This window comes from Sinohyriopsis cumingii, chromosome 2, assembly GCF_028554795.1.
Source record: "Sinohyriopsis cumingii isolate HCF-2022 chromosome 2, ASM2855479v2, whole genome shotgun sequence".
NCBI classification, from domain to species: Eukaryota; Metazoa; Mollusca; class Bivalvia; order Unionida; family Unionidae; genus Sinohyriopsis; species Sinohyriopsis cumingii.
In genome coordinates this window covers 58,348,877-58,374,958 of record NC_142962.1, presented here as the reverse complement: position 1 = coordinate 58,374,958, position 26,082 = coordinate 58,348,877, and the positions used below count along the sequence as shown (strand labels likewise).

The window sequence follows — 26,082 nt, the reverse complement described above, 5'->3', positions numbered from 1 at the left end:
TGGGCCAGCTTTTACGCCCTCGACACAAAATGATAGTGACGATGAGCTTGAATTTACAGGATTCACTGAAGACGACGTACGTTTAGCAGAAGAAGCACTCAAAAAATACGAGCACAGTCATCATGATATCCTTAACTGGTATTCAGTAGATGACATCTGCCCTATATACGAACACATATCAGATGACGAAATTGTTACAAATGTCAGCAGGAAGAATGAAGCTGCACAATCAGAACCTGAAACCAGTGACGATAATGATAACGATGACGATGGCACCCCAACTCCCCCACCAAAAGTGTCTGAAGCAGTAGTACATTTAGAAGCAAGTTTAAGGTGGCTGGAAACACAAGATGTTGACAGCGTCAAAGTCCTTCAATTAAGAAACATTCTTGACTTTGCTAGAACCCAACAGTTCGCGGCAAAGAAGCAAACGTCATTGGATATATTTTTCAAGAAATGATGAAATTTAAATTTGGAACCACACTGACTTTGCACTTTGCGCAACGATTAATTTAGCAGTTTTCACATGTTTCTTTTGAGGTTTACAAAATCTGAAATAAAAGTTATTTGCACGCTGAAATCATGCGTTGATTGTTAATTATTCTTGCAGTTGTCGCATATGATAAAATTTTAGCGGTATGAAATTTGTACAGACACCGTATGTAGACCCGGGAATAGCTGCATGCAATGACCGTACGATATCAGACGGCAAGTAAATGGTTTCAATATTTTGTTCATCCTATATTTTACACGACGAATTCAGACTATTACAAAATTATTGAATATTTTAAATCTGTACGATTTTCAATGAAATTACATCCATTATGGATGAACTGCATGCCACGACGGCACGGTAGCATACGGTGTTGATACACTTTTCACGATATAGCGATAGTCTGGTATTATCGGTCAATCTGTATTATCGTTCAAACAAATAAAAATTAGTAAATGTTTTTAATGCACAGTAATAACCTATAAATATATTAGCCATCGATTATTTTGAATATATCTTAATTAATGCATTCCAGTTAATATTCATCTGATGATAAGCCGACTTTTGATCATTGTACATGTATACACGTATATGTTCTCGGAAAAAAAGTTAAATATTGTAAAACCCCGCATTAACGCGACCCCGCTTTTAACGCGATCCGATTTTATGGACCCCGATCATCGCGTTATAGCGGGGTTCCACTGTACTTTAAGTAATAAATACCTGTTTAATAAGTTTTGTCAAGGGAAATTCATGTTTTAATGTATCTTTTAATTTGGTTTCAGTGTAATCATGATAAATGTGATATGCCTTCTTGTATTCGAACTGGAAAATGTGTCAATCAACCATCACAGCTTTGTCTGTGGGTGTTTCTATGAGAATCTAATTAAAGTACTGTGTTTTGCTCTCCCACTTGTCACATTATGAAATAAATATAGACCTGCTTTTGTATTATTACATTAGGTAAATCTTTTGTATTAAATCAAGTAAAGAGGGTGAAATAAAACAAGTTAAAAGGCATGTAGATCCTGTCTAAGAGTTACCGTATATACTCGCTTATAAGCCCGTTCGCGTATAAGCCGACCCCCCCAAACTGAATTGGTAAAACTGTTATAAAGTGCATGACCCGCATATAAGCCAACCCATAATTTCTAGACTGCCAGTACATCACAAGATGCACAAAGTGAGTTCTGAATACATTTATTTAGGCAAATCACATTATTAAATAAAATGAAAGTAAGAAAGCTAATTTATATGTTGAAATAAAAACAATTCTAAAGTGTTAAGTCTTAATGGAAATTTAATTATTCCTCATTCTAAAATCATGAATTATAAAAGTTCTATCACTTTTAGAATCCTTCAAAATCTGGCTCTGTATCAGACTCGCCCAACAGTTCACGAAAATCGGCTTCTGTTACGGGCTTGCTTTCATCATATACGTCGTCATTGTCATCATGGTCATCCGATAGTGTGTCATTCTCCTTCTTGCTCTCCTTGTCATTGTCGGATTGAAATATAGCATCATCCTCTGTTCCATCCATGGCATTGCTGATACAGCACTTCCTGAATGATTTTGCAATCATTTCTTATGGAATTGAGTCCCACGCTTCTTTTAGCCACTTGGTGACCAAATTGATGTCCGGCCTCATTAAATTCCCGCCTTTTGTCATTTTCATAGCCCTTAAACAAACCCATTCTGCCCACATTTTTCGTAACTTGTCCTTAAAAGGTTTGTTAAGGCAGACATCAAGAGGTTGTAACACTGGCGTTAAACCTCCTGGTATCACAGCCAGTGTTGTTTTCATTTTCTTTGCTGCCTTTTTTACTTCATAGGTCTTACTTCAATTGATCAAAATATGGTTGGTTTCAGCGTGGACATTATTCAAGTATTGTGACAGTTTATAACTTTGAGCAGAAACCATGTCCACTACCATATCTCATTAAACAATACATCTGAGAGTCGACATGTATTAGTAAAGTCATTGGCATTGTGCAACAAAACAAACCTATTATCCCCGAGGCATTTACCACAGATTAAGCATATGATAGCTATTGTACAACATCCTACCACTAACAAACCACTTTGCTTTACAAACAACTAAACAACTAGTATATAAACTGAGGCTGCCGATTACTTCTAAAACACCTGTCAAAGAAATCCCACAAATTATATTGTTTTACAATTATTCACGCTGACTCTTATATTGCCCTGTTATTTACCCTTCCTAAGCGTGCGCGCAACAAACCCCTATGGAGCCTCTCGCTATTGTTCCTTTAAGACTATCGTACATGTATTTCTACTCTCGATCAAAATATTTGTCGTATATACCTTCAGTATCGTAATTATTTTTTTTTTTAACGTAGAGTCTTTTCATATTTACACTGAAATAAGCTAGCGTGCATTTGTACGATACCGTAGAGTTTAATGATTACTGATTAGCTGAGGGTTAAATACTTGACTGGAGATTACTAATATGGCGGTTCTTTTGGAAAATACACATACCACAGTGGCTCAAATAACACGTATGGCTGCATTTTCTGGTGGATGGACATCTGTCAAATAGACGTCAAGTACGTTAAAACATGTTTTTCATTCATTATCCTACCACTTAAGTTAGAAAAAAAATATTTGTTTCACTTCACAACAGCACAAATCTTATAAGCCATGTGGCATCATTAGGTATGTGACCTCATCTTCAGCGATCGACAGAAACAATAAATACTGGAAATTGAGGGAAAAAAGCGTTAAAAATTTCAGACTTTGACCTTGGCCCGCAGATAAGCTGACCCCCCTTCTTTCAGACCTTATTTTTTTCCTAAATTTTTTGGCTTATATGCGAGTATATACAGTAGTGGTCACGGTTGTGTGTCAAGTCAACCATTTCAATTGATCATTCAAACAGTATTAATTATAAATGTTATTGTCTAAATAACATAATTACAGCATCCATCAGTACTAAGTGGTTTATCCTACTCAACCACAAGTGTGATCAGGGTTTTCAAGGGAGGGAAGCAAAAGGCATACTCAATACAAGAAAAACCTTGTTTCACAAATAGGATTCATTATTGAGAAGCAAGTTCCAAAGTTTGTAGTGAACTTAAAATTAGCACTTTCAGAGATTTGCTCAAGCATGAACAGAAATATCACTGTTACTGTAATGAGATCATAGCATCAATACTTCGCAAATAGAACAACAACAAAAATCAAGTTTTAATGTTGTTGTTTCATGAAATAAATGTTCATCATTTTTTTAAATAAAAAAATCTTTTTGTTAATCAACAATAACACTAGAATGTATCCACATTCACATGCAAATAGCAATGTGAAAGACAATGATTTCATTGGCACATGTGATGTGTATTGAAACCACTTGGAGTAGTGTTTTTAACAGTCTTTGAGAAATTGAGTATCTTTTAAAAAAAATAAAGGTAATTTACACAGAAAAGTGAACAACTTCACCAGGAAAGCTATTTAATGACTGTTATTCCCAGTGTGATTTTAAAAATGACTATTCAACAATTTCACCTTTCCGCACTTCATTGTCACTGTTTATCCCTTATTTTTTAAGAGGTTGCTTGGCTACTCATGCTCTTATTTATGCCGCATTCTATGTTTTTGGACCCCATTTTGTGCAAATTATTGAGGGAGATGTGTATGTCTGATGAAGCAGGTTGCATTGCATATTATCTAAAGATAATTGACCATGTACATGTGACATACAGTTTTATTTGATTGGTATTTAGGATACTTATTAAATGATTTAAAATCTTGCATTGCATTTTCTTTTTTCTTTTCATTTTTTACGTGAAATTTTTAATTTTGAAAATATAAGCAAAGAATTTATCCAGTAAGGATAAATTGACTGTAGGGCTTTTGAACTGGCTATATATTTTTGTAATTTACCATATTAAATTTTCACATCTCTTCCCCAAGTTATAGGTAGATTCTATTTAAATGTGTTTACTTGCCAGCCTTTCTGTTCTTTCCCAGTCTTTCTGACTATTATTGTCAATGCTTAATCTATGCGGATTTTAATTTTTGTGAAGTTAATTATATTTTCCATCCTTCTGTAAAAACCATTTGGGACAGATTTTCAAAAGAAATGATCTAACAAATGTTCTTGCAGGTATCTTTTACTACCTTTAAAATGAACTGGCAGGATATTTCTTGATTCCATATTGACAAGGCATTTTCCATTTGTGTTTTCAGATGTCTTTATATATATATATATATATATATATATATATATATATATATATATATATATATATATATATATATATATATATATATATATATATATATTTGAAATGATTAATACATGTATCATGTTTGCCCCTTTTTAATTGTTACAGTGATGATCAAGTGAACCAACAACACATTCATGATGATATAGATAAAGCCAAGACATGTCAAGAATTGTTAGATGTCACCAAGGTATATACATAACATTTTTTATCTCTTTCTTTAGAAGTTGTTTTTATTTCAGCTTCTCAACTCTTATGCAGATAATGATATAGATTTAAATATTCCTTTGCTAGTCGACTTAGAAGACATGGAAATATTTGTTATTTAGAAAGATTTGAATCTCTCCAAGTATTAACATTCTCCTTTACTAAAATATAGTTTGTGTTACTAATAAACTTCTTGGTTTTACTAAAATGAGTAACAAATTACACATCAACTGAGAATAATAGTTGAAACAGTGGTGTTAACCGTAATATAATTAAATTTAAATATCACTCAGCTGTTCTTGGCAGTGAAAGTAAACAGACATTCCATGCTGGATTAGAACTGATATACAACAACAGCTGATTTATGTTGTGCCTTCACTTGGGTATAAGTTTTGTGAGAAAATACTTTCAGGGCAGTCTTGTTTTCTCTTCACAACTGTGCTGATGACTTGTAATTAATAAATATTATAAATTGCCTGCTGGTTTTATTCTTCAGTAACAAGCAACATTACAGAAACAACTGTATCAAAATGCTTTTAAAAGAAAATCATGCAGAGTAAATTTTGTCTTCTGACATAAAGAAAATTTATAAATTAAATATACAGATTATTTAGAGACATATGTTTGCAACAATAAAAAAGACTATGAATAGGAATATCACTGGAACTGTTTTTCCATCTGATCTTGTGTAAACCAGTATCACTTCATCCCTTCAAGCTATCACAATAAAAATGTTTAAAAGGACAAGGATTGAAGTGGCTTTGTTATATTGTACTCTACTTTTTTACCTCACCTCTACAAATTAAAAGTAAAGCTATTAAACTGCCTTCAGTGTCAGTGATGATAACCACACAGATAAAAGCATATACACAGATGCACCCTGACCAACTGCTAACCATTCTTTTCTTCTATGTTCTTGGCAACAGTTGGTGTGGATTTCATAGCATCTACCTCCAGGGAAGGGGGCAGAATGGCTAAATTTATACATACATTTACGTTTAGTTGTATATTCTTGGTAATTTTTTTAGTGTTCAGCACAGATATTTTGTGTTGTAAATAGTATTATACCTGGAATCATGAAACTTTGTGAGGGGATGCATCTTGATGAGTACTGCATTCTATTTACAAATGTAGGTTACTGTGACTTATATTCATGCCTCACTGATTTTGTTTAAATTTTATATTTTATTTCTGAAGTTCGTTTATATTAGAATGTTTAAACTGTTTAATTGCATGTATCAGTTATTACCACACCTTTACCACAAAGGAAGGTCACTGTGATGTACATTTCAAATTTTACTCACTTAGGTCATGTTTGTGCATTTTGATTATAACCAAACAAGTTTTTATTGCACCCTGTAGATATGCTGATATACCTAGAATGATTAAAATTTGTGGAGTTTAATGAGCACTACATGCTCCATACAGAAAAAAGTCACTGTGACCTATATTTCACACTTCACTGACTTTGTTTAAATTGGTGTTAAAGTTTTTTTTTCTCAAGTTCTATTTATAATATAATCACCAAACATGATGATTGTATGCATCTCTATTACAGTAAAAACTGCTATGATCCACCTCTGCTATGAGCAACCACCTATCATTTCTGACCACAATCGTAATGCAAGGATTGATTTTATTACATAAACACTCTGTTACGAGTGACCACAAGCTGAACACAGCCAGCGACTGCGATGCCTTAGCAAGATATGCATTTTGACATGCTATGAACGACTGCATCGCAAAAACGAAGATAACTTTACTGACCTTTATTTAATCCCTGTAAGAATGACTGCTCATACTGTTCTAAATATATATATATAACAATTTTAAAAAATAGGCTGGCTACCGATGTCTGAATGTATGAAACATATGCACCAGTTCAGAAACATTTGAATGTACATGAGATGAGAAAAATATTTTTATAATGTTTTGGTGGTATCAGCTTTAACTGACCATAATTTGCTCTTATCATACTGTGTTCTTTGTGTCAATTATGTAACACCATTGATGTTATGTAAATATATTTTTCATGGTAGAAGCAGCAGTCAAATGGTTTTGTGGTTTCTACTCAAGTTCCCAGCACAAGAAAAAGATCAGAGAAAGACAGGTTGGATGGAGCCATGCTTGTTTTAACGGAGGACTTGTGAGTAAATCTTTTCATGATGAACACAAAAGCAAATATACCTTTGTATTTCAAATGAATGTGGACTGTTCTTTGTCAATATGCATGGTTTAAGGTATATTCTAATTGGGTACCGAACCATAGTTTTGTTTCTAATAATTGTTTCTGAGGGTACAAGGCTTCATTATAATTGCCTTTCCCACATTCAGTTTAATATGATTGCCCCTCAAAGAAATCAGCAGTTCATATTGTTTTAAAAACTGTATGTTGTTATTTTGGTCATTTTCTCTTCTTTTGGCATAATGATAGTTAACTACATTTCCACTATGATGTATGATTGAAATTTACCATTCTTGTATATTCATCATTATAATATTTAATCATTTTAAAAGCAAAAGACATATGGTAGCCTTGAAGACAGCTGTAACAAATGTGCTTCAGGACTTAGGAAAAAATAATTCATATCAATAGTAGACATGAACACTTGGGTCTGATTTTTTTCCATGTACTGCCATTGCTGAATAGTGTCAAAAATGGTCATCCCTAAATTATATACAGTAATACCTCGTGCATTCGGGTTTCTGGACTCGCGAATTCATGGATTCGCAAAATTTTCATTGGTACCCTCTACGTACATGTTTTCTTTATTTTATTGAATTGTACCTTCGTTATATGACTTCTGTGACATATGAAGTTTACCTAGTTTACCATCCTGACAATGACAAAGAAAATGTCAGTCATTAAGTTTACAGTCCCATTCGTTACTTGGTTTTACCTTACTGTGAGTGCAAAAGAAAACGGCAGCCAATGAATTAGTATAGGGGTAATATTAGTATACATGTACCGTACTGTAAATGCACTAGTGTGGCAAATACCCATTAGGCAATACTGTACTCTATTTTTACATCAACCATTTATTTCTCTTTTTAAGGGTAATGTATTAAGCTAACTTTTAAATGAAATTAAAGTGCTTTGGGAGCATGATTTGGGTCATATTTAGGGTTTAAACCCTAGAAATAAGCATTTATTAGCATTTTTAGTGACTTGTACCAAACATTCGCAGTTCCTCCTGATCCGCAACTGGTTCTGGAACCTAACCTCACGAATGTTCGATGTATTACTGTATTGCTGTATCACAAATATCAACTCAGTTTAGCTGGTTGAAAATGGGAAGACATAGCAATTAAAATAGATATTTAAACACTTTATTATACACAAACCCACCTTACTGAAAATGTGAAGTGTCTACATCAAGCTTTTGTTAGCGATCTGTAAAGGTGATTGCCTTTGACCACTTGGCCACCTGAGGCCCCTCTACTAGAAGTCCTTTGGATATATGCTGAGTAATTTTGAATTGAGGAGCATGTTGGTTGCTTTTCTTGCTGTGGACAACACCTTAAGTTAATCCACGTGATAATGTAGGTAATCCGAGCAGTTTCACATACAGCAAGTATTTATTTATTGATCTGAGGGTGGGATAGGACAGTTAATAGGTTCCTTAATTTAAGTTACATCTTGAATATATTTTGTTGATTTTAGAAAAGGTACTTGGTGTTTGCACAGTTTTTGTACTACTAAAAATTATTTCAAATTGTGATAATAGACTCCAGGAAATTGGAGGGTCCAGATATTTGAATTAATAATAATAACTATCATAATCATAATCATCATTCTCTTAATGATAAAAGTTTATTTAAGAATATTTTGTATGAATTTTACAGGAATAATCACATTATATTCAGTATAGAGGTGTCAAATACACAGAGCCGAACCAATAGCTATCACCAGGAAATAGACTACATTTATAATCAGCTGCAGGATGAGATACGCAGAACAGGGAATACAAAAATGGCGGTATGTGTTTGAAAACATTCACTCCTGTTTCTGCTAGGTCTAATGGCATGTGTTATTCTCCCTTCTTGAACATAATGTCACATTACTGCAGTTGAGGGAGGCAGTGTAAATTTCACAAATTTTTTTCCAGGGTTGATATTATATATAAAGCAAAAATATGTAATAACATCCAATCTACCAGCTCTGTGATAGTATTTTATCTCCAGTAAGTTTGTTTTTAAAGCTTATTCATTCCAAGGGTTGGCATGATGGCTGTTGCAAAATTTTCTAATGTGAGGGATAATTACAATGTATTTACTTGAATATTTTGTAAAAGATAAAAGACATAAGCAGAAGATATAACATTTTTATTTTTTGTTATAGTTGGTGGTGGTTGTATTTTATCTTAGTAATTTGGAAGATAATTAATCAGTGTAAATTTTTTGCAACAGTGATCTATATCTGATTGTCACTCAGCAACTCATTACATTTGTCGTAAGTAATACATGGCTATAGCTGTTTACATGCTACATGTACATGTACTTAAACTGGCCTAGATTTTGGTCAGTTGGAGACATTATCATCTTGCCAAGGCTTCCCAGGGGATGACACTATTGATAGGGAAATGAAAACTAGAACAAGTTAAAAAATTTAAGAAACATCTTTGCTATATACCCCATCTTCAGTTAACTTGATGGCCATATATCTATGGGTTTTTATTAAAAAAGACTAAAAAAAATTGTGCATTCTGCTGCCATTGGTAGTGACCACAAGCATATTATTTTCCCTTCAAAAATAAAACTTTCGTGGCACAATAAACGTGTTGCAGTCACTTTGGAAAATACAACATATCAGATTCCAATGCTTTTAGGTTTGGTGCTGATTTCCTTTGATGAAAGGTTATTCATTTTTATTGAAGATTGTAGTTGGCATCCTTGGATGAAGGGTGCCTGTGTTATTCAAGTTACCGCTAAAAAAAAAGCACCTTTGGAGAACCAAACAGATATCTGTTTCTTATTGCATCAGCAACATCAAATAATTGTATTACATTGATTGAGACTGAATTTTTTTCATTTGCTTAGTAATTATGCAGAACAATTGGTGCTTTAAAGGTGATCAATTTCCTTTGAAGTTTCAGCAAAGCTATTTTTTTTTCTGGGTACATGTTAAAAATAAAAGGAATAAGTCATCATTTGGTCAACTGTCGCAATTACTTTTCCTGCCTTCAGAAGTTGGTCGATTGTAGCTAGTCCCAGTAATATAATAAGACCAACAAGTAGATCTCGGGGGGGGGGGGGGGGGGGGGGGGGTTGTTCTTTTTTTGTTTTGGGGTGGGGGGAGTTGTGATATTTCTTGGGGCAGAGTGATGCTGCCTTCCATGCATGCGTCAGAAAGTTTATTTAAAAAAGTGCCAACAGACGACGAATACACGTGTTCTGTTCTGTTCTGTTTTGACAGGGATTACTACAGAAAATATGAGTGCTCTGAAGAATTTAACTCTATGAATGAAAAGACGATGAATTTGAAATACCATCCACTCACGATGGTCAGTTAAAACATATTAATTACTAGTGAGCAGCCGATAATCAGACACTGTTTTGTCTGAAAGATCCATTATGACATACTGCCTTGTCTGGCTGATTTCTGCCACCAGAAATGTTATAAACAAATATTACAAAACGCCAATATCTTACAGCATACTGTACTTGAGCAAGATGTCTGAATAAGTGGATTATGATATAACTGCACTGTTAACGTTGTTTGTCAATATCAACAAAGAATTTGTTTATCTAACAATATATAAAACTCCAGCGTATTTTATATCAAGTTGCGGCTTCCTTTCATGATGCCTCTGAAATTCTTCACTCCAAACCCAAGGTTGTATTTACAAGTTTAAACAGTCAATAATTTAGGTACGAGAAAATCGCCAGATGGTATAATTTTTATCATGATCCTAGAATAAACTTTTTACACATTATTTTCGTACTTTTAAGAAGAATTTTTTTTCTTCTTCAAGCATTAGAAAAATACTTGTATATGAAATTGCAGGACCCATGCCATGATCATCTTAAATTCAAATTCATACATGATCTCTTCCTAAAAAATGAAAATAAACTTTTTACACGTTACTTTTCATACGTTTTAAGAAAGAAAAAAAAATTGTACGAGAAAAGTACATGTATACGAAATTTTGGGAGCCATGCCACAACCATGTTATGTCCGAATTCGTGTTATATAATAAATTAATAAATTTTCCAGGAAATGGACTCGGTGGTAAATATTATCTTGTCACTGGTGTATTACTTTTACAATCTGATGCCTCTAACCAGGGGATCAAGGTATGTATACTTTTATATTTTTACTAAAATTGATAAAACTATATACACCTGCTGTAGATTGGATCATGTTATCATGTCTGTTCATCTGCTTCCATTTCATTTCTGCACAAGAAGCTGAGTTCTCCACAATTACCAGATGTTTTAAGTAACTTGTATTTGAGCAGAGTTTAAACCTGCCGAATTTGGGCATTAAAATCAGGACCACACAGACTGAAAGATGAAAACTGTTGCACACATTAACTTGGCTTGTAGAGCAGATACCATTTCCAATCTTTGTAAATGGATTTTATAAGAAAGACACCTGTTGATTGGAATTCAAAAGGTCAGGGATAAGGGTCACTAACTCTAAGAAGAAGAAAAATAATTCTGCATGAAATCTAGAGTATTTTTTATCAACTACTTTGACTGAACTTTTTAGATGGCATGCATTTGAGATAAGATACTTGTACATATTGAGGTCAGAGGTCAAGGCAACTTAAAAAAGGAAAAAATAATTCCAAGAGAACTGAAGTTGTGTTCCACATGACATGACTTGGACCAGATTTTGTTGATGGCTTGCATTTCAGTCAAGGAAGACACCTGTTAATTTGGGGTTGAAAGGTCAAGATCTTGATAATATAGACACCAAGCAGAAGAACAGTATCCAGGAAAAAACCTTAAGTCATACCACAACCAATTACTAAACTTGTGGATGACTTGAATATGAAACGAGAAAAACACCTATCAAGTTTGGGGTCAGTAGGATGTTTCCACAAAATAACTGAAATTATAAGACTTAAGCTCACACATCACCATTGGGAAAGCTTATACAATTCTACCAACTCTATGACATACACAAGTCTAGCACATGCTGTGATGCGACTGTCAAAATATCCCAAAAACATGTTCCATTTGGTATTGCTTGGTAGCAGTTTTAGCAACAGTGGCATAGAACACATGTTAACTGGTTAATGTGTTTTGCTACCTGATTATTTGATCATTGGTGGAATATTTTACATAAAAGAAGTGTAATAATACTATTGATAACTTGGTGGGCATATAATGTACCATTTACAGTACTTAATAACTGTAGCTTCACCTGAGCAAAAGTTGTAAACATTAGGAGAAAAGTAGATCTGTTAAAAACAAACATTATCTTCAGTAGTCATGGATTATATTGGATTTCAAAGTCTAACGTAAATTCTCAGTCCCCATGTTGAAAGTTTTATGAAATTGAAGCCAAGATTGAAGATACATGTTTAAGTTTGATTTTCAAATTGAGATTATGTGCTGATCGAATCAGTGGGACTTTACCATTTTTGGTCAGTTTTATTGGCCAAGAAGAAATTCAAACTCAAATATAACCTCAACAATTTTTTAACCTCCAGTTCTGATTCAGTATTCTTAAAGCATTTTGAGCATAAACTTCAAGCTTAACCTCAAGTGTCCCAAATTCAGGTATGAAATTTGGAGTGTATATATACATCATTGAAATTTTGCAATCAAGGAGGTTGACCAATGTTAATGACATCATTAAAGTTTTATGACTATTTTAATTAGAAGTATGTAGACTGTCACAAACATTTGGACTCGGGGGCTTTGTGCTAAAAAAGTTGGAGAATATGAGACCTCAAATCAGCTAAATTAAGTTCTGCTTCTTAGGCCTGGAATTATTATTTTTGATTATCTTAGATATGAAGCCTCAACAATATTGTATTTTCCATACATGTGTCTTTCTTAGGAACAAATGGAACTCCAATGAATTGTTGTAACCATTCAATGTTCTGTGTAAAGTTCATGGCTTCAGATCATGATCAAGAAAGAAATTAAACAGAAGATGAGAAGTTTAATGAGGACAATAAGAAACAGACTGAGGCCTGATATGTACACATCTTGAATGATTACTTAAGTGTTGCAAAATAAAGTACTTTCTCCCTTAGACTGATACCATGTTTAAATAATTTTGTCCCAAAAAATTGAGTTAATTTGTTGCACAGCACTGCACCATATTAAATGATGTGTACAGTGTTGTCCAAGATGCAACAATAAGTTGTTTTTGGAAAAAGAAAAAGCACTGAATATCAAAACCAGTGCAAATTATTAGATCATTATTGTTACAAATGTCATTTTATACATAGTAACATATATGAATGAACCTCAAATGATTAATCTTATGTCCACATTACATATATATGCCTGTTCTTATGTCCACATTACATATATATGCCTGTCAATCAACATTGCCAGATAATAATTTTCTCCTCCTAGTGTTGTGGCGTACTCTGTGGCACTTGGTCTCATTATGTCAGTAGGGCGGCAAGTAACAGGCAGAATACCAGCAGGAAAGGTGAGAGTTCTAATCTTATAACAGGGTTCCCACACTACTGTGAAATCGGGGGAAAAAGTCAAGAGAAATGATAATTTTTTTCCTGACTGTGAAAAGTCCTTGAATTTTGCAAATATTTACGAAAGTCGTGAAAAACCCAGGAATTTTCGTCCACAATTTGACACCTGAAACAATTGCATAATTGAGTCATAACTGAATTGATCATGAGTTCTAACCAGAATATTAGGAGGTTGCAGTATGGATCATTTGGGTGCTTGCCATAAATATATTTGTTGAGACAATCTGAACACTCAGGTGAATTAGATTCATCTAGTAGACTTTTTCTTTCACAAACAGTTTAATATCTGTATCGGTTTTTTTATAGGGAAGATATGAAAACCAGTCTAGCATCACATAAGTCTAACATGGTGGTGTTAAAGCATAACCGCTTAGGGGATGGGCTAGCAAACTTAAACGTTAAATCGAGTTATACCAAAATGAAATCGATATTAAAATTATTTTTTTCTCAGAAATGGAGAGTATTAAAATCTTTATGTATATAATCTGCTGAAAGGCGATAAAACTAATGTGTTGATGAAATTTGAGCTGGTACTAGCGATTTTGATTGCTAGTTGCATGAGTAAACAGAATCTCACAACTGCCATTTTCAAAAATTGTAGAAAAAAATATTAAATGAAAGGTGTATACTGGTGTAATAAAAATACAAAAACAAAGAGCACAAAATTCTCTATATTCATTCCGAGACCAACTTCCGGAGTTTTGTTATATCACATGATTATCTCATTGACATGTGCTCTCTCACACAGGGAGCATACGAAGCAGGGAACAAGACTACTCTTCTTGATGAATCAGACTTGCCAAGTTTTGTCTAGTTGTTCTTGAAATAAATATGTTGAGAATTATATGTTCTTTCTGTTTTTTACAAAAGGTATCACACTTTCATTTAATATAATTGAAATTTTGTACGACATTAAAAATGAGTTTGTTGTTGATATCATGTGACTATTGGACTTACGATGACTTTGTTAGCGAGTTGTGAAGTCATATGACAATGCAAATGGCAACTACTGGGTCAGGTTTCATCTATGCCAAGTTTCGTCTAGTCTGTCAGCAGATTAAAGGCATAATGATTATAATACTTGCCATTTTTGAGAAGATAATTTTCATATCAATTTCATGCAGTTATAAGTCAATATATCATAGTTCAAATTTGCTAGGCCCACTGGTCAGCTATCTTATGGTGGCGGCAGATTCCACATTTTTTTATACATATTTTTTATATGTAATTGCTCAGTACCCACACTCCATCCTAAATGTCCAAATGTGAAAAATGGGGTTGGAATATTCAGAGGAAACCTGAATTAGAAAAATTTTGAATCTCTTAGATGAACTTTGGTGCGAAACTATTACACATTGATATGTAGCTTTAAGCATTGGTTTTGGATCTTAAAAAGAACACAGGAGAAATGGGAAATTGTCATCCCTTTTATTATATATTAAGAAACAATAAGAGCCCATGTATTAAGAAACAATAAGAGCCCATGTGAAAATAAAGGTTTTGGGACTGGTTTATTGAACTACAAGACAAGTTGATGCTACAGAAAATTCAGTCCTTGTTTATACAACAATATATAATTTTGAAGGCCTGTTGTCAAAATTTAAATCAACCCTTGTGCAAATGTCTTTAAATGATGGAATTTTTAACCACATCATCTTAAGGAGTTTAGGTTGGTTGATAAATCTTGTTTGAGATTTTATGGGCACACATAAATTCAGGGTTTAACTTCTTTGTTACAAAATAAGATTGTAATACTTTGCATTTATTGTTTTTTTTTTCATACTGTGATAGAAAATGTTTACTTTGTATAACATACATGCACATAGATTGCGCTGTAATTCTTTAGAATTAAAGGTTTGAAAGGAAACAAAATAATTTATGCTCATTATGTTGTTTCCATGTAGCAACATAATGCAGGTCAACAAAGTAAAGTTAGATTTTGTATTCTGTACATTGAAATGGCTTAAAATGCCAATTTATAGGAATATAGTAAGGTTTGTTTCGTGTGACTCATTTTGTGGTTTTGTACAATATCATCTTTTCTGACATATATGCTTTGGAGAGTCTTAAAAGAGAAACATCTTCTGATTTGGAAAATGCATGCTTTAAAATCCAAAATGTTCTTTAATTTCATTCAGCAATGGTCATATGTTAACCTTGAAAAAATTAATTTCATCCTGGAAGAAACCTGGAAAAGACCTGGAAATTTATATTTAGAAAAGCATGGGAACCGTGTAATAATTATCATTGTGACTCCATGTCTATCTTACCTTTCTTCAAAACTTTATTTTAGTTTTCATTTCATGTCAGTATAATTCTAGCTAGAAACAGCTAAGGTAATTGTTTTTATACTAGTTTTCCCACATAATGAATCTTGACATGTACAAATGTAATAAATTCAAGCGTGTGTGTGTGTGTGTGTGTGTATATATATATATATATATATATATATATATATATAGATAGGTATTGTTGTTGTTAGGGTTATACCATTACAATCTGTGGAAAGGAGGTGAATGCCACCATTCATGTCACCTCTGTAAAGTAGTGGCGAGGTACTGTACCTGCATCTGCATTAGTGTTGGTGTCCACACATAAAAGTATATACATGTGTACAGCATTACTGCATGTCATTCTTTCTTCTCGGGTAACAGTTTGGATTTCATAGTACTTAACGCCCAAGAGAGGAGGCTAACTTTGTGCATTATTTGCTATTCTTTGTTAAAGTTTTGCATTTAGTTCCAGTTTTTTCACACTCTATATGCACTGTTATGCCTGCAGTCATGATACTTAGTGAGGGGATGTATCTGGATCAGTAGTATACTTTCATCACTTTGGCACCGATTTCATGCTTTACTGTTAAATTTTAGAAGCACTGTTTATAGAAAAAAAATCTGATTAAATGACCGCTCCGATGGCCTAGTGGTTAGAGCGTCTGCCTCAGAAGCAGGAGGTTGTGTGTTCGAACCCCAGCCAAGTCATACTTACAAAAATGGTAGTAACAGCTGCCTCGTTAGGTGCTCAGCATTAAGAGGTTAGGACTGGTCAGCCTGGTGTCAGGATAATGTGACTGGATGGGACATCATGCTACATGTCTGTGGCATGATGCCCCAGTGCTAGACATCACTATAAACTGCCACACTGCAGACATCATAGCGATTTGACTGAAAAATTGTTAAAGCTACATTTTAAATTCTAATCACACACAGATTAGATGATGTGTGCATCTTTATTAATATCACACCTTAGCAGCAATGGTCACTGTGACCTACATTTTACATTTTACTGACCTAAGTTATGTTTCTGCATTTATCTCTTTGACTATGTATGTTTTTGCACACTGTGCACATACTCTTACACTGGAACTCATAGAGCTTGGTGAGAGGATGCATCTTGATGAATATGGAACACTCATAAATGTAGGTCACTGTGACCAGTATTTTATGCTTACTGACAGGTTCAATTTTTAGTTTTAAGTCTATTTTTCAAGCACTATTTAATGCCAGAATCATCAGATTAGACAATTATATATATGCATTTCCATTAGTAATACATCCTTACAATAAAAGGTCAGTAGAGTTCATTTCACATTTTACTCTTTCAGATTAAGTTTTTGCATTTAACTTGTTACCACTTGCATGATGTATCATTTAACTTGTGACCACAAACTTCTTGCATGATGTATCATTTAACTTGTGACCACAGACTTCTTCCATGATACATCATTTAACTTGTGACCACAGACTTCTTCCATGATGTATCATTTAACTTGTGACCACAAACTTCTTGCATGATATATCACTTAACTTGTTACCAGACTTGCATGATGTATCATTTAACTTGTGACCACAGACTTCTTGGCATGATGTATCATTTAACTTGTGACCACAAACTTCTTGCATGATATATATATATATATATATATATATATATATATATATATATATATATATATATACTATTATACCTATTATCATGAAGCATGTCAGTATGGACCATACTGTATGCTTCATTGACTTGGGTTAAAAGTTTTTATTTGATGTTCATTTCTTAGGTACTATTTATGCTAGAATCACCACACTCTTATAAGAAGCTCAACATGACCTGTAGATCATTTTTTACTGGCTCTGGTCAAGTTTTTTTATTTAGCTCAAGAGGCTTATGATGTCTTGGCATGCTATATGCATACTCTCCTTCCTAGAATCATGAAACATAGTGATGGGAGGCATCTTAAAAAAAGTACTGCACCCTTACTGCAAAAAACAAAAAAACAGGTAACAGTGATCTGTATTTCTTACTTCAGCGACTTAAATTTTGTGCTTGGAGTTCATTTCTTGCATACTGTTTATGTCAAAATCGTGAAACTTGATAAATGGATGTACTAGACTCTTACAAAGAAGTATTGGTTTATATTACTTATAACCGCATAGATTCTCTCAGGCTATGTACAACCTAGCCTGCACATAGGACCCTTTCTGACCAGCGAGTTGGATGTTGGAATAAATATGTTCATGTATGGTAGACTTTCCCCATTATGGACTATACTTTTGATATTGTGACAGGTCAAGTTTACCCTCAACAGGTTAATTGTGTATTGTACACCGAATGAATATTGGAATTATATGAGTAGACTATATGATTTTCATGTGAGGTCTCATCTGTGGCAGCTGATTACTGATGCATGAACTGTGCTTCCAGTACTTGCTGTCACTCCAAAGTTTACTTCCAACCCGACTTTCGGCCAGCTGTTGTTGTGGGGTTTAATGCTATTTTTCAGCACACAATAGGCTATGCATGACAGCCAGTATTAATGGTGAAGGAGGAACCTGGGAAGAACCACCGACCCACGAGAAGCTACTGGCAAGCTTTCTCGCATACCCGCATTGGCCGAATCCTAGACTTGAACCCACGCAGACAGAGGTGAGATGGCAGTGATTCATAACGGAGAGTGCTTTAGACCACTCGGCCACTCGGGGGCCTCAACTTTCATCCAGTAAAATTTGGCTTTCAGGGATGAATAGTGATAATAGCTTCCTAAGTAGATTTTAAGAACAATTCTTGCTACAACCCCCCAATTGTTGTTTTTTATATAAAGTCTAGTAGTTCCTCTGATTTGGTATATTAGGAAAGATGTGCTTTTTTAAAATTGTTTTGTCTTTTGTGTCCAGTATATCGTGGCACAATACTGGCAATATATTAACAATTAAAATTTAAACTGTAAAGGTAACAAAATTGCAAACAAAAAACTTTAGTTAATAAAGAGGCCAACATTTCAGTCAGAATCACTTTAGTCTGAATTTATTTTCTGCAACCTCAAAAACCTTTTTATTGGAGAGCTTGTCTTCAAAACTTTGAATTTTGAAAATGTTGGTTCTATCTTTGAAAAGTCATTGAACTTGTTGAAAAACTCTCTCAAGGTATCTGATGGAATACAAAAATGTTAAAACTGAAAATATGCATATTTTTTAAACCCAAGAATATTTGTTGTTTGCATATTTTTTAAAAGTAATGAATAAAGAAATCATTAACCTGGGATAAAATTGGGTTGACCAAATGACATATGACAGATGGTTACTAGATGGACAGTGTTCCTTTCCCAGTTAATTTAAATGGAATCATCTTACTTGGACCATTCTTGTACATCATTAGGGCTCCACTGTCCTACCATTTACTTACTAGATTCACAGGACCTGGTCTAGTTATTTTCATAACATCACCTAATTTGTGCAGTCCTCATCAGTGATCACCATTGTTTTGAACTCTGTTCATCAAGATGTATCTTAACTATTTGTCTTTGCTATTGAAGGATACAGATTTATGAACATAACCTTGTCAACAAATCAATATTTTACTTGTTATTTCTACTTCTGTATAAGCCACTACATAAATATTATAACATTTCAACAGAATTTCATTGAGTTTAAAGATAAGTACCTAAATTATTTACATACTGAATGTTTTGGTTGGCAAATCTTAATTTTTGCAACCTAACATTTTGCATACATTTATGTACATTTTTCCCTCATGGGATTTTTCTTCCAGCTACTTGAGATGGAGGCAATGTTGTCAGGGGCACCAGATGCTTTCATCATGGTTACCAAACAGTGGATGAATATCAAAAGGTCAGAATATGCATACTTTGTTGTGGGTGTCAGCTCTATTTAATGATAAAATGATTATGAAAATGTATTTCAGAAGCACAACAGTAAACGGATGATGGGGGTTAAACATGATTATAATATCTGAAGATTTGGGGGAGGGGATTAGATTTGTTGCTAAAACTTGAGCATTGTATATTTATCAGTGCTCTTCCATTTAAACACACATGGTACCCAGGGAAGGCACCTTTTTTTTGAAGAAATATATGCCAAGGTACTCAGATTACTCAAGAGCTCATATGAAAATGATACAAATTCTAAATTGCATCTTTGGGTGACTTATCTGCATTGAAAGTTCCTTCCCTGGGCCTCAAAATATATCTTACTGCAATACCCTGAATCATGTCATTTTTACATCTGATCTCATCACTTTCATAGAAATGCAGTAACTTAGGTACTCAATTATACTTAAGTTTGAGAAATCTCCTTTTTTTAAACATTAGTGTAATGCAGTCGATAGCAAATACATAACAGATTCTTGAAAGTGAATTGACTATTGAGGATGGTATAGTATTGCTCAACTGGATTTCATTCAAGCCTCTTTGAAATAAATGTATTTTTATGATCTGGATGGCTGCTTGGTTTGATAATATATTGTACAGTAAAATCTATTTTGAGACCACCTATTCTGCTAACAAAAGTAGTCTTTCAGTACAGGAAGTCTCAAAAAAGTGGTCATCATTAAATAACAAATTATTCTGTGCATTAAGAACTTATTATCTCTTGACAGGTGGTCTCTTGTAACAGTGGTCTTGCTAGACAAGTTTTACTGTAATCTACTAAAAATGCATCTTGCTAATTGAAAACTGAAGTTTGATGCATATAAAAGGAGAATGCTTCTGACTTGATGATTTACCTTTTTTTAATAATAAGAACAATGTTTCTTCAAAATCCCAATTGTACCAAGCATTTATTCCATTTATTAAAGCCCACATTAGTGGAAAAGCACAAGAGTCACTTGTCTGGGTTTTTTTTCTGCTGTGACATAGTCATCAACAATATTTAAAAAGAATTTTCTTTAAATGTATCATTTGAAAAACTACTATTGGGCACAAGCAAGAAGAATAACAAAATGCACACATAGATACGTATCATTTATATTCCTCACTTCAGATGTGGTTGGGGAAGTAGATCCATTGGGAGCCATGGTCAGTTAGTTGGTAGAGCATCAAACTCGTAATCCAAGTGTCACAGGTTTGATACCTGCCCAGGCCAGTCTGTGTTAACAGTCTTGATGTGTCTTTGGAAATGCACATACCTTCCTTTGCTTTTGCATGATATAGCCAGATATAATGCTGAAAGAGCTCTTGTTAAAACAAAATCAACAGCATGTATGTGGTCAGTTTCTGAAGCACTCTGGTGCACATTCCTTAAACTTTCTTTTCATAATTTTTATTAAGACTTTAATTATTGTAGAAGTAGGAAAAAATGAAAACATGGTAGGGCTTTTCAGTAATATATTCAGATACACTTTCATCTGTAAGAATTCTTAATTGATTGATAATTTCTCTTTTCAGGCTGAACAGTCCAATGGTGACATTACCATATGTATGGGAGACATTTCCCACAGTTAGGAGTGTTTTAGAAGTTCTCAATGTCAACACAGATTCATGTTAAGAAAACCTATATGGCAGCTTTTGTTAGTCCACTTACCTCTGTTATTATGGACCATGCAATGTTGATTTAAAGAAAAGTTGTTATGAATGGAAGTATATTTCTTGTCTTCACTATATCCCTAAAGTACTAACAGTGCTAACAAACATGGATCAATTTATTGCCACATAGTTTAAATTAAGTGTCTTCTTTTATTAAGCAAAAAAAAAGACTTTTCAGAAAAGACTTGGTCTCAGTGTTACCCACTTTATAATGCCTGTAAAGCATGATAAATAGTTACTTATACCTATGCAGTTTTCCTCTTCTTAAACTTCATTATCAGAAATGTTTTGAAATATTGGAATTATTTTGTCATAATAATATGAAAAAGGTGCAGAGACTTTCATCACTAGTGCAACAGATTTGGTCTTCTCATGCAGCACTGGAAGTCAGTGTTCTGGTTATATTTCTGACGTAAACTTCAAAAGCTGTGACAAATTGTGTGCATTGTTTTTTACCTACATATTCTTTTATCATTCATCCTTACTTAACTTGGCGTGCTTATACACTAATTTGTAGCTCACTTGTACATGTGTAAGCTACCTGTACCAATTAAAAGCCCATTGTTGATATGTAAGTGTCCAGCACATCTCAGATTTCATCATATTTGCTTGGCTGTCAGTACTTGAAATTTTTTAATTTTGGAACATTTTACGAGGGTAAAGTTCATTTAAATTAATATTACATACTGATGAGTTCATCAAGAGATGTATCCATCACATATATACCTATACTTGAAGAGGTTGATCCCTTTTTCGGTGTTGATAATTTGTATTGTCTGGAGGTTCATGCTCTGACCGAATGTGGTTGTACCCATTGAAACACATGAAAGGAACATTGTGTAGACCGCTTATTCCACCAAGTTGAGTGGTGATGATAAACCAGATACACATAATAGTAGGTTCTGAAGAAAAAAAAATTGTTCTGGGCATATTTTGGCTTCCCTCAAAGCATGCAATGATCAAAATATGCAAGTTTTGAGCAAAATGAAGGGTGTGCGTAAGGCATGTGCAGAAATGACATCAAATACAGTACATGTTGTGCTTAATATAATTTTAGTCAGACATCCTTACTTCATTCTGCACCATTTCATTGAAATGCAAGGCATTATGACCTTTGTTTGACACAATATCTTTAATTGTTTTCTTTTTTAACGTTCATTCAAAAGAAATTTTCAAAGAAAATAGATTGCTTCTGCAAATAGTTTGGATCATCTGTTGGTCTACTTGCACATATAGCAGGCAAGATTTTTTGCCCTTTCTGATCTGTGAATGAAGTTGAGTTCCACAGGTCAGGGAAAAGTCTGAAAATTTTCAGTAGAATTGTGGGGGGTGGAGGGTCAGGGATTTTTGTACCCTTGTTAAGGAAAATTTTAATAACAACAAGTGTGGATGAAATTTGTGTAAAATCCTGACTTGGGCTTCTCTCATCCATAATTGGTAAACAGGAAAACGTATAATGGTCATGGCTGAGCCGTTTTCTTATCCATGATTTCAGATTTTGAGATTTTGCTTTGTGACTTGGGCCACAGCTGGGGTGGGATATACAATACACTGTGAAAAGCTTGTGGCTTCATCCAGTTCTAGTATAACAATTTGTGTAATTTTGTACAAGTTGGAATCTGTTATTGTCAGGTAAATGCATTTTCATCTCCCCTACTGCCAAAATTATGAAGTAAGGGTTTAGAATTTTCCAGTATTTTACACAAGGTGTTTCATTTGGTAATGAACTGGAGTGTTTATAACCCTTCACAAAACCATGTTTTACTGCAAAAAATACTATTTGTCTTTGTAAAACACATATCTCCACTGTAGCCAAACAAATCAACAATTAAATGTGTTTTAAATGTATGAAAAACATCAATTGTGGCTATAAAATATATCCAGATCAACATGTGCTTAAAAACTTCCTCTCCAAAATATCTTTGCTTATGTCATGTTCTTTTTTGCACAGTTGTACTAACAAATTTTTCACCCAAAAATAAGTCCAGTAAGTTAACAAAGATTTTTTTAAAAATGGGAAAACAGATTTAGTGTCCAGAAAATGAAATATCAATATGTGGATAAACATTCCTATCAGATTTCTTTTATCTACATACTTGCGTACAAGTCAAGTCCAACAGCAAACAACATAGTCCTGGATTTGCTGTTGCATGATGTACTGGCAGGTGTTTTACTGATTGCTTCTAACATTCTACACAGACTGAAATCGTACAGTGCATTATGCAGAAGAAAATCTGAGTCTATGCAGTTTGCAGTTTGATCCGACTTAAAAGCATGTGTATACACAGACCTGCCATCTCTTACGATTTTTTTAGTCTTACAAAAATTACCCTTAAAATATGGCCTTACAGCATACAAGCAAAAACTACAGAAAAATGATTATTGCCAAAAACTCTGGAAATTGGTTCATCCATGTTTTATTTGGATCTGGGTATCATCTTAGAATTAGTGAAATCAGTCGGGGAACCAGACTAACTTTACAGCAGCACCCCAGACACTTTAAACTGCGCAAATTTGTTCATGCAACAGCATGATCAAACTGTTGATTATAGAATTTTTTTAAATGGCATCCAGAAAGTGATGTATGTTTAAGACGAAAGGGAAAATAAGGCTTTGAAAAGTGTTAATAATCAACACAGAAGACTAAAAAGAACTATTCGGATTCTTGTGAATAAAAGCTGGAAAGGGCACAATTATGTTTATTGGACATCACGTACCAATTTGAGTATGTCTCATGGCAGGAGATATGATTGCTGTCGTCATGTGAAATGGAAAAGAATTTCCAAAGAATTATGTCAAGTTGAGAGATAGCAACAAGCCATTGAGCTGCATAGGGTTTGGAACTATAGTTTGTGCAACTGTACTAGTGGTAAATAAAGTCTACGCGTACTTTACAAACTTTTCAGTTGAACATAATGTTTATCATCAATGTGTTGAACTTTTAATTACATTCTCCAGCTTTACAATAACAGTTATTGATATTTTGTTACACCGTACCAAAAACTGGTCAGTCTTATGGAAAAAAATCTACTGCCTTACTGAGACAGACTCGTCAGGGTTGACAGGTCTTTATGCAGTAAATAGTTTTTGTGTAATCTTCTACACTGGGCAGATGGAAGTACTTGCAGAAGCATGAATAGGACCAAATCAAGATGTCTCATCTGCAAGTAGAGGTAACTAAAAAGAGAGAAACAATATCCAATTCAAAATAGTTATTTTTCTAAGTATGAATGACATGTAAGTGTATGCAATATGATTGTGAAGTAACTTAAAGGCCCTATGTTACCTATGCAATTGAATATATGATTACTCGAGTACAAACCTTTAAACTAAAAGTTTGGTTTTAAAAGAAGTAAAAATCTGAATGAGTTTTAGGCTTAAACCTATCCTAGAAAACTGCTGAAGTTAGCTTGTACTTTTCCCTTTCTCGTGGGTCGGTTGTTCTTTCTGGGGTTTTACCGGATTCTTCCTCCACCATTAATACTGGCTGCCATGTATAGCCTATCGTGTGCTGAAAAATGGCATTAAACCATACAACAACAACAACAACATTTCCCTTTCTATTTTACTCACTATTTGATAATAGGTCTAGGTATGACCACCAATACACAAGTTTTTTGGGTTTTTTTAAAAAATTCAACTGATGTAAAATTCTGAATTTTCTCATTTACTAAGGCTTGGTATCAAAAGTGGCCATCAGACCCTGGTGCTGTCCAGCTGATGACAACATTTTTACATGACAGGTCTGTGTTTACATATGTTTGTCCTGGGAAGAACATTAATATCACAGAAAAAATAGAGTTAATTAAAAATACATTGTCACATTTTTAAATTAGTAGCTTAATGTTTCCAATGAAATTTTTATCAAAACATATTGGAGTATTTTTTTATTTCGACATAATACATGACTTTGGTTTTTTATTTCCTTTTGTACCTTATATCAGTTGAATAAGGAACAGTAAGCAAAGCCAGTGTTCATCATTCATAGATAATAAGAAGTTTGATATTGGGGGAATGGGTTAAGAAACTGGAGAAATGAAAATGAATTTCATGGATGGTAACCTAATGAAAACAAATGGTACCTTTGTTTTAAACCTGGTCATAAATGTAATTTTTATGATGTCCAAATTTATTTCACTTAAGATTTTATTATGGAAGTTAATTGAAAAAGGTGTTTCCTTTTGTTGGCTATACATATAGAAACTACCAAAAATGATGTTTATGTTCATGTCTATATAATACATGCAAGAGAAAGAAATCAGTGATCAGGGATAATAAATTGATCTCAGTTAAATGTGAAGAAAAAAAATCATTGAAGATTGAAATAAACATTTTACAGGGAAAAAAACTTTGTTTCTTATCTTCTTGTTAACAACCTAGTTGACAGAGTCTTTTGAGCTCTGTAGTAATTGCATCAATCAGTAATATGGATTTTATTATATGCTCACTTTTGTTTCCATTAACTTTACATTGTCAGAATCATGCAATATTTTACGATATTGCACACCTTCATATTGCACTAACATGCATGACACGTGTGCCCAATACTATATTAGGAATTACTATATGATCATTTTTTTCTCCGTTAATTTTACATTGTCAGAATCGTGCAATATTACCCGATACTGAACTCGCGTGAA

At 33.7% G+C, this 26,082-nt stretch overlaps 1 protein-coding gene across 1 annotated transcript in view; it reads left to right on the top strand.

The window, feature by feature from the left end:
• Positions 1-25,790, top strand: part of LOC149804947 (tetratricopeptide repeat protein 13-like) — a 120,036-nt gene extending 94,246 nt beyond the window's left edge. The window contains exons 19-25 of the mRNA XM_089946126.1: positions 4,850-4,931; positions 6,988-7,094; positions 8,795-8,927; positions 11,166-11,245; positions 13,493-13,571; positions 19,672-19,751; positions 21,305-25,790. Of these exons, the coding sequence (XP_089802252.1) occupies positions 4,850-4,931; positions 6,988-7,094; positions 8,795-8,927; positions 11,166-11,245; positions 13,493-13,571; positions 19,672-19,751; positions 21,305-21,404 (661 nt within the window). The 3' untranslated portion in view covers positions 21,405-25,790. The remainder of the gene's footprint in view (positions 1-4,849; positions 4,932-6,987; positions 7,095-8,794; positions 8,928-11,165; positions 11,246-13,492; positions 13,572-19,671; positions 19,752-21,304) is intronic.
• Positions 25,791-26,082: the final 292 nt, after the last annotated feature.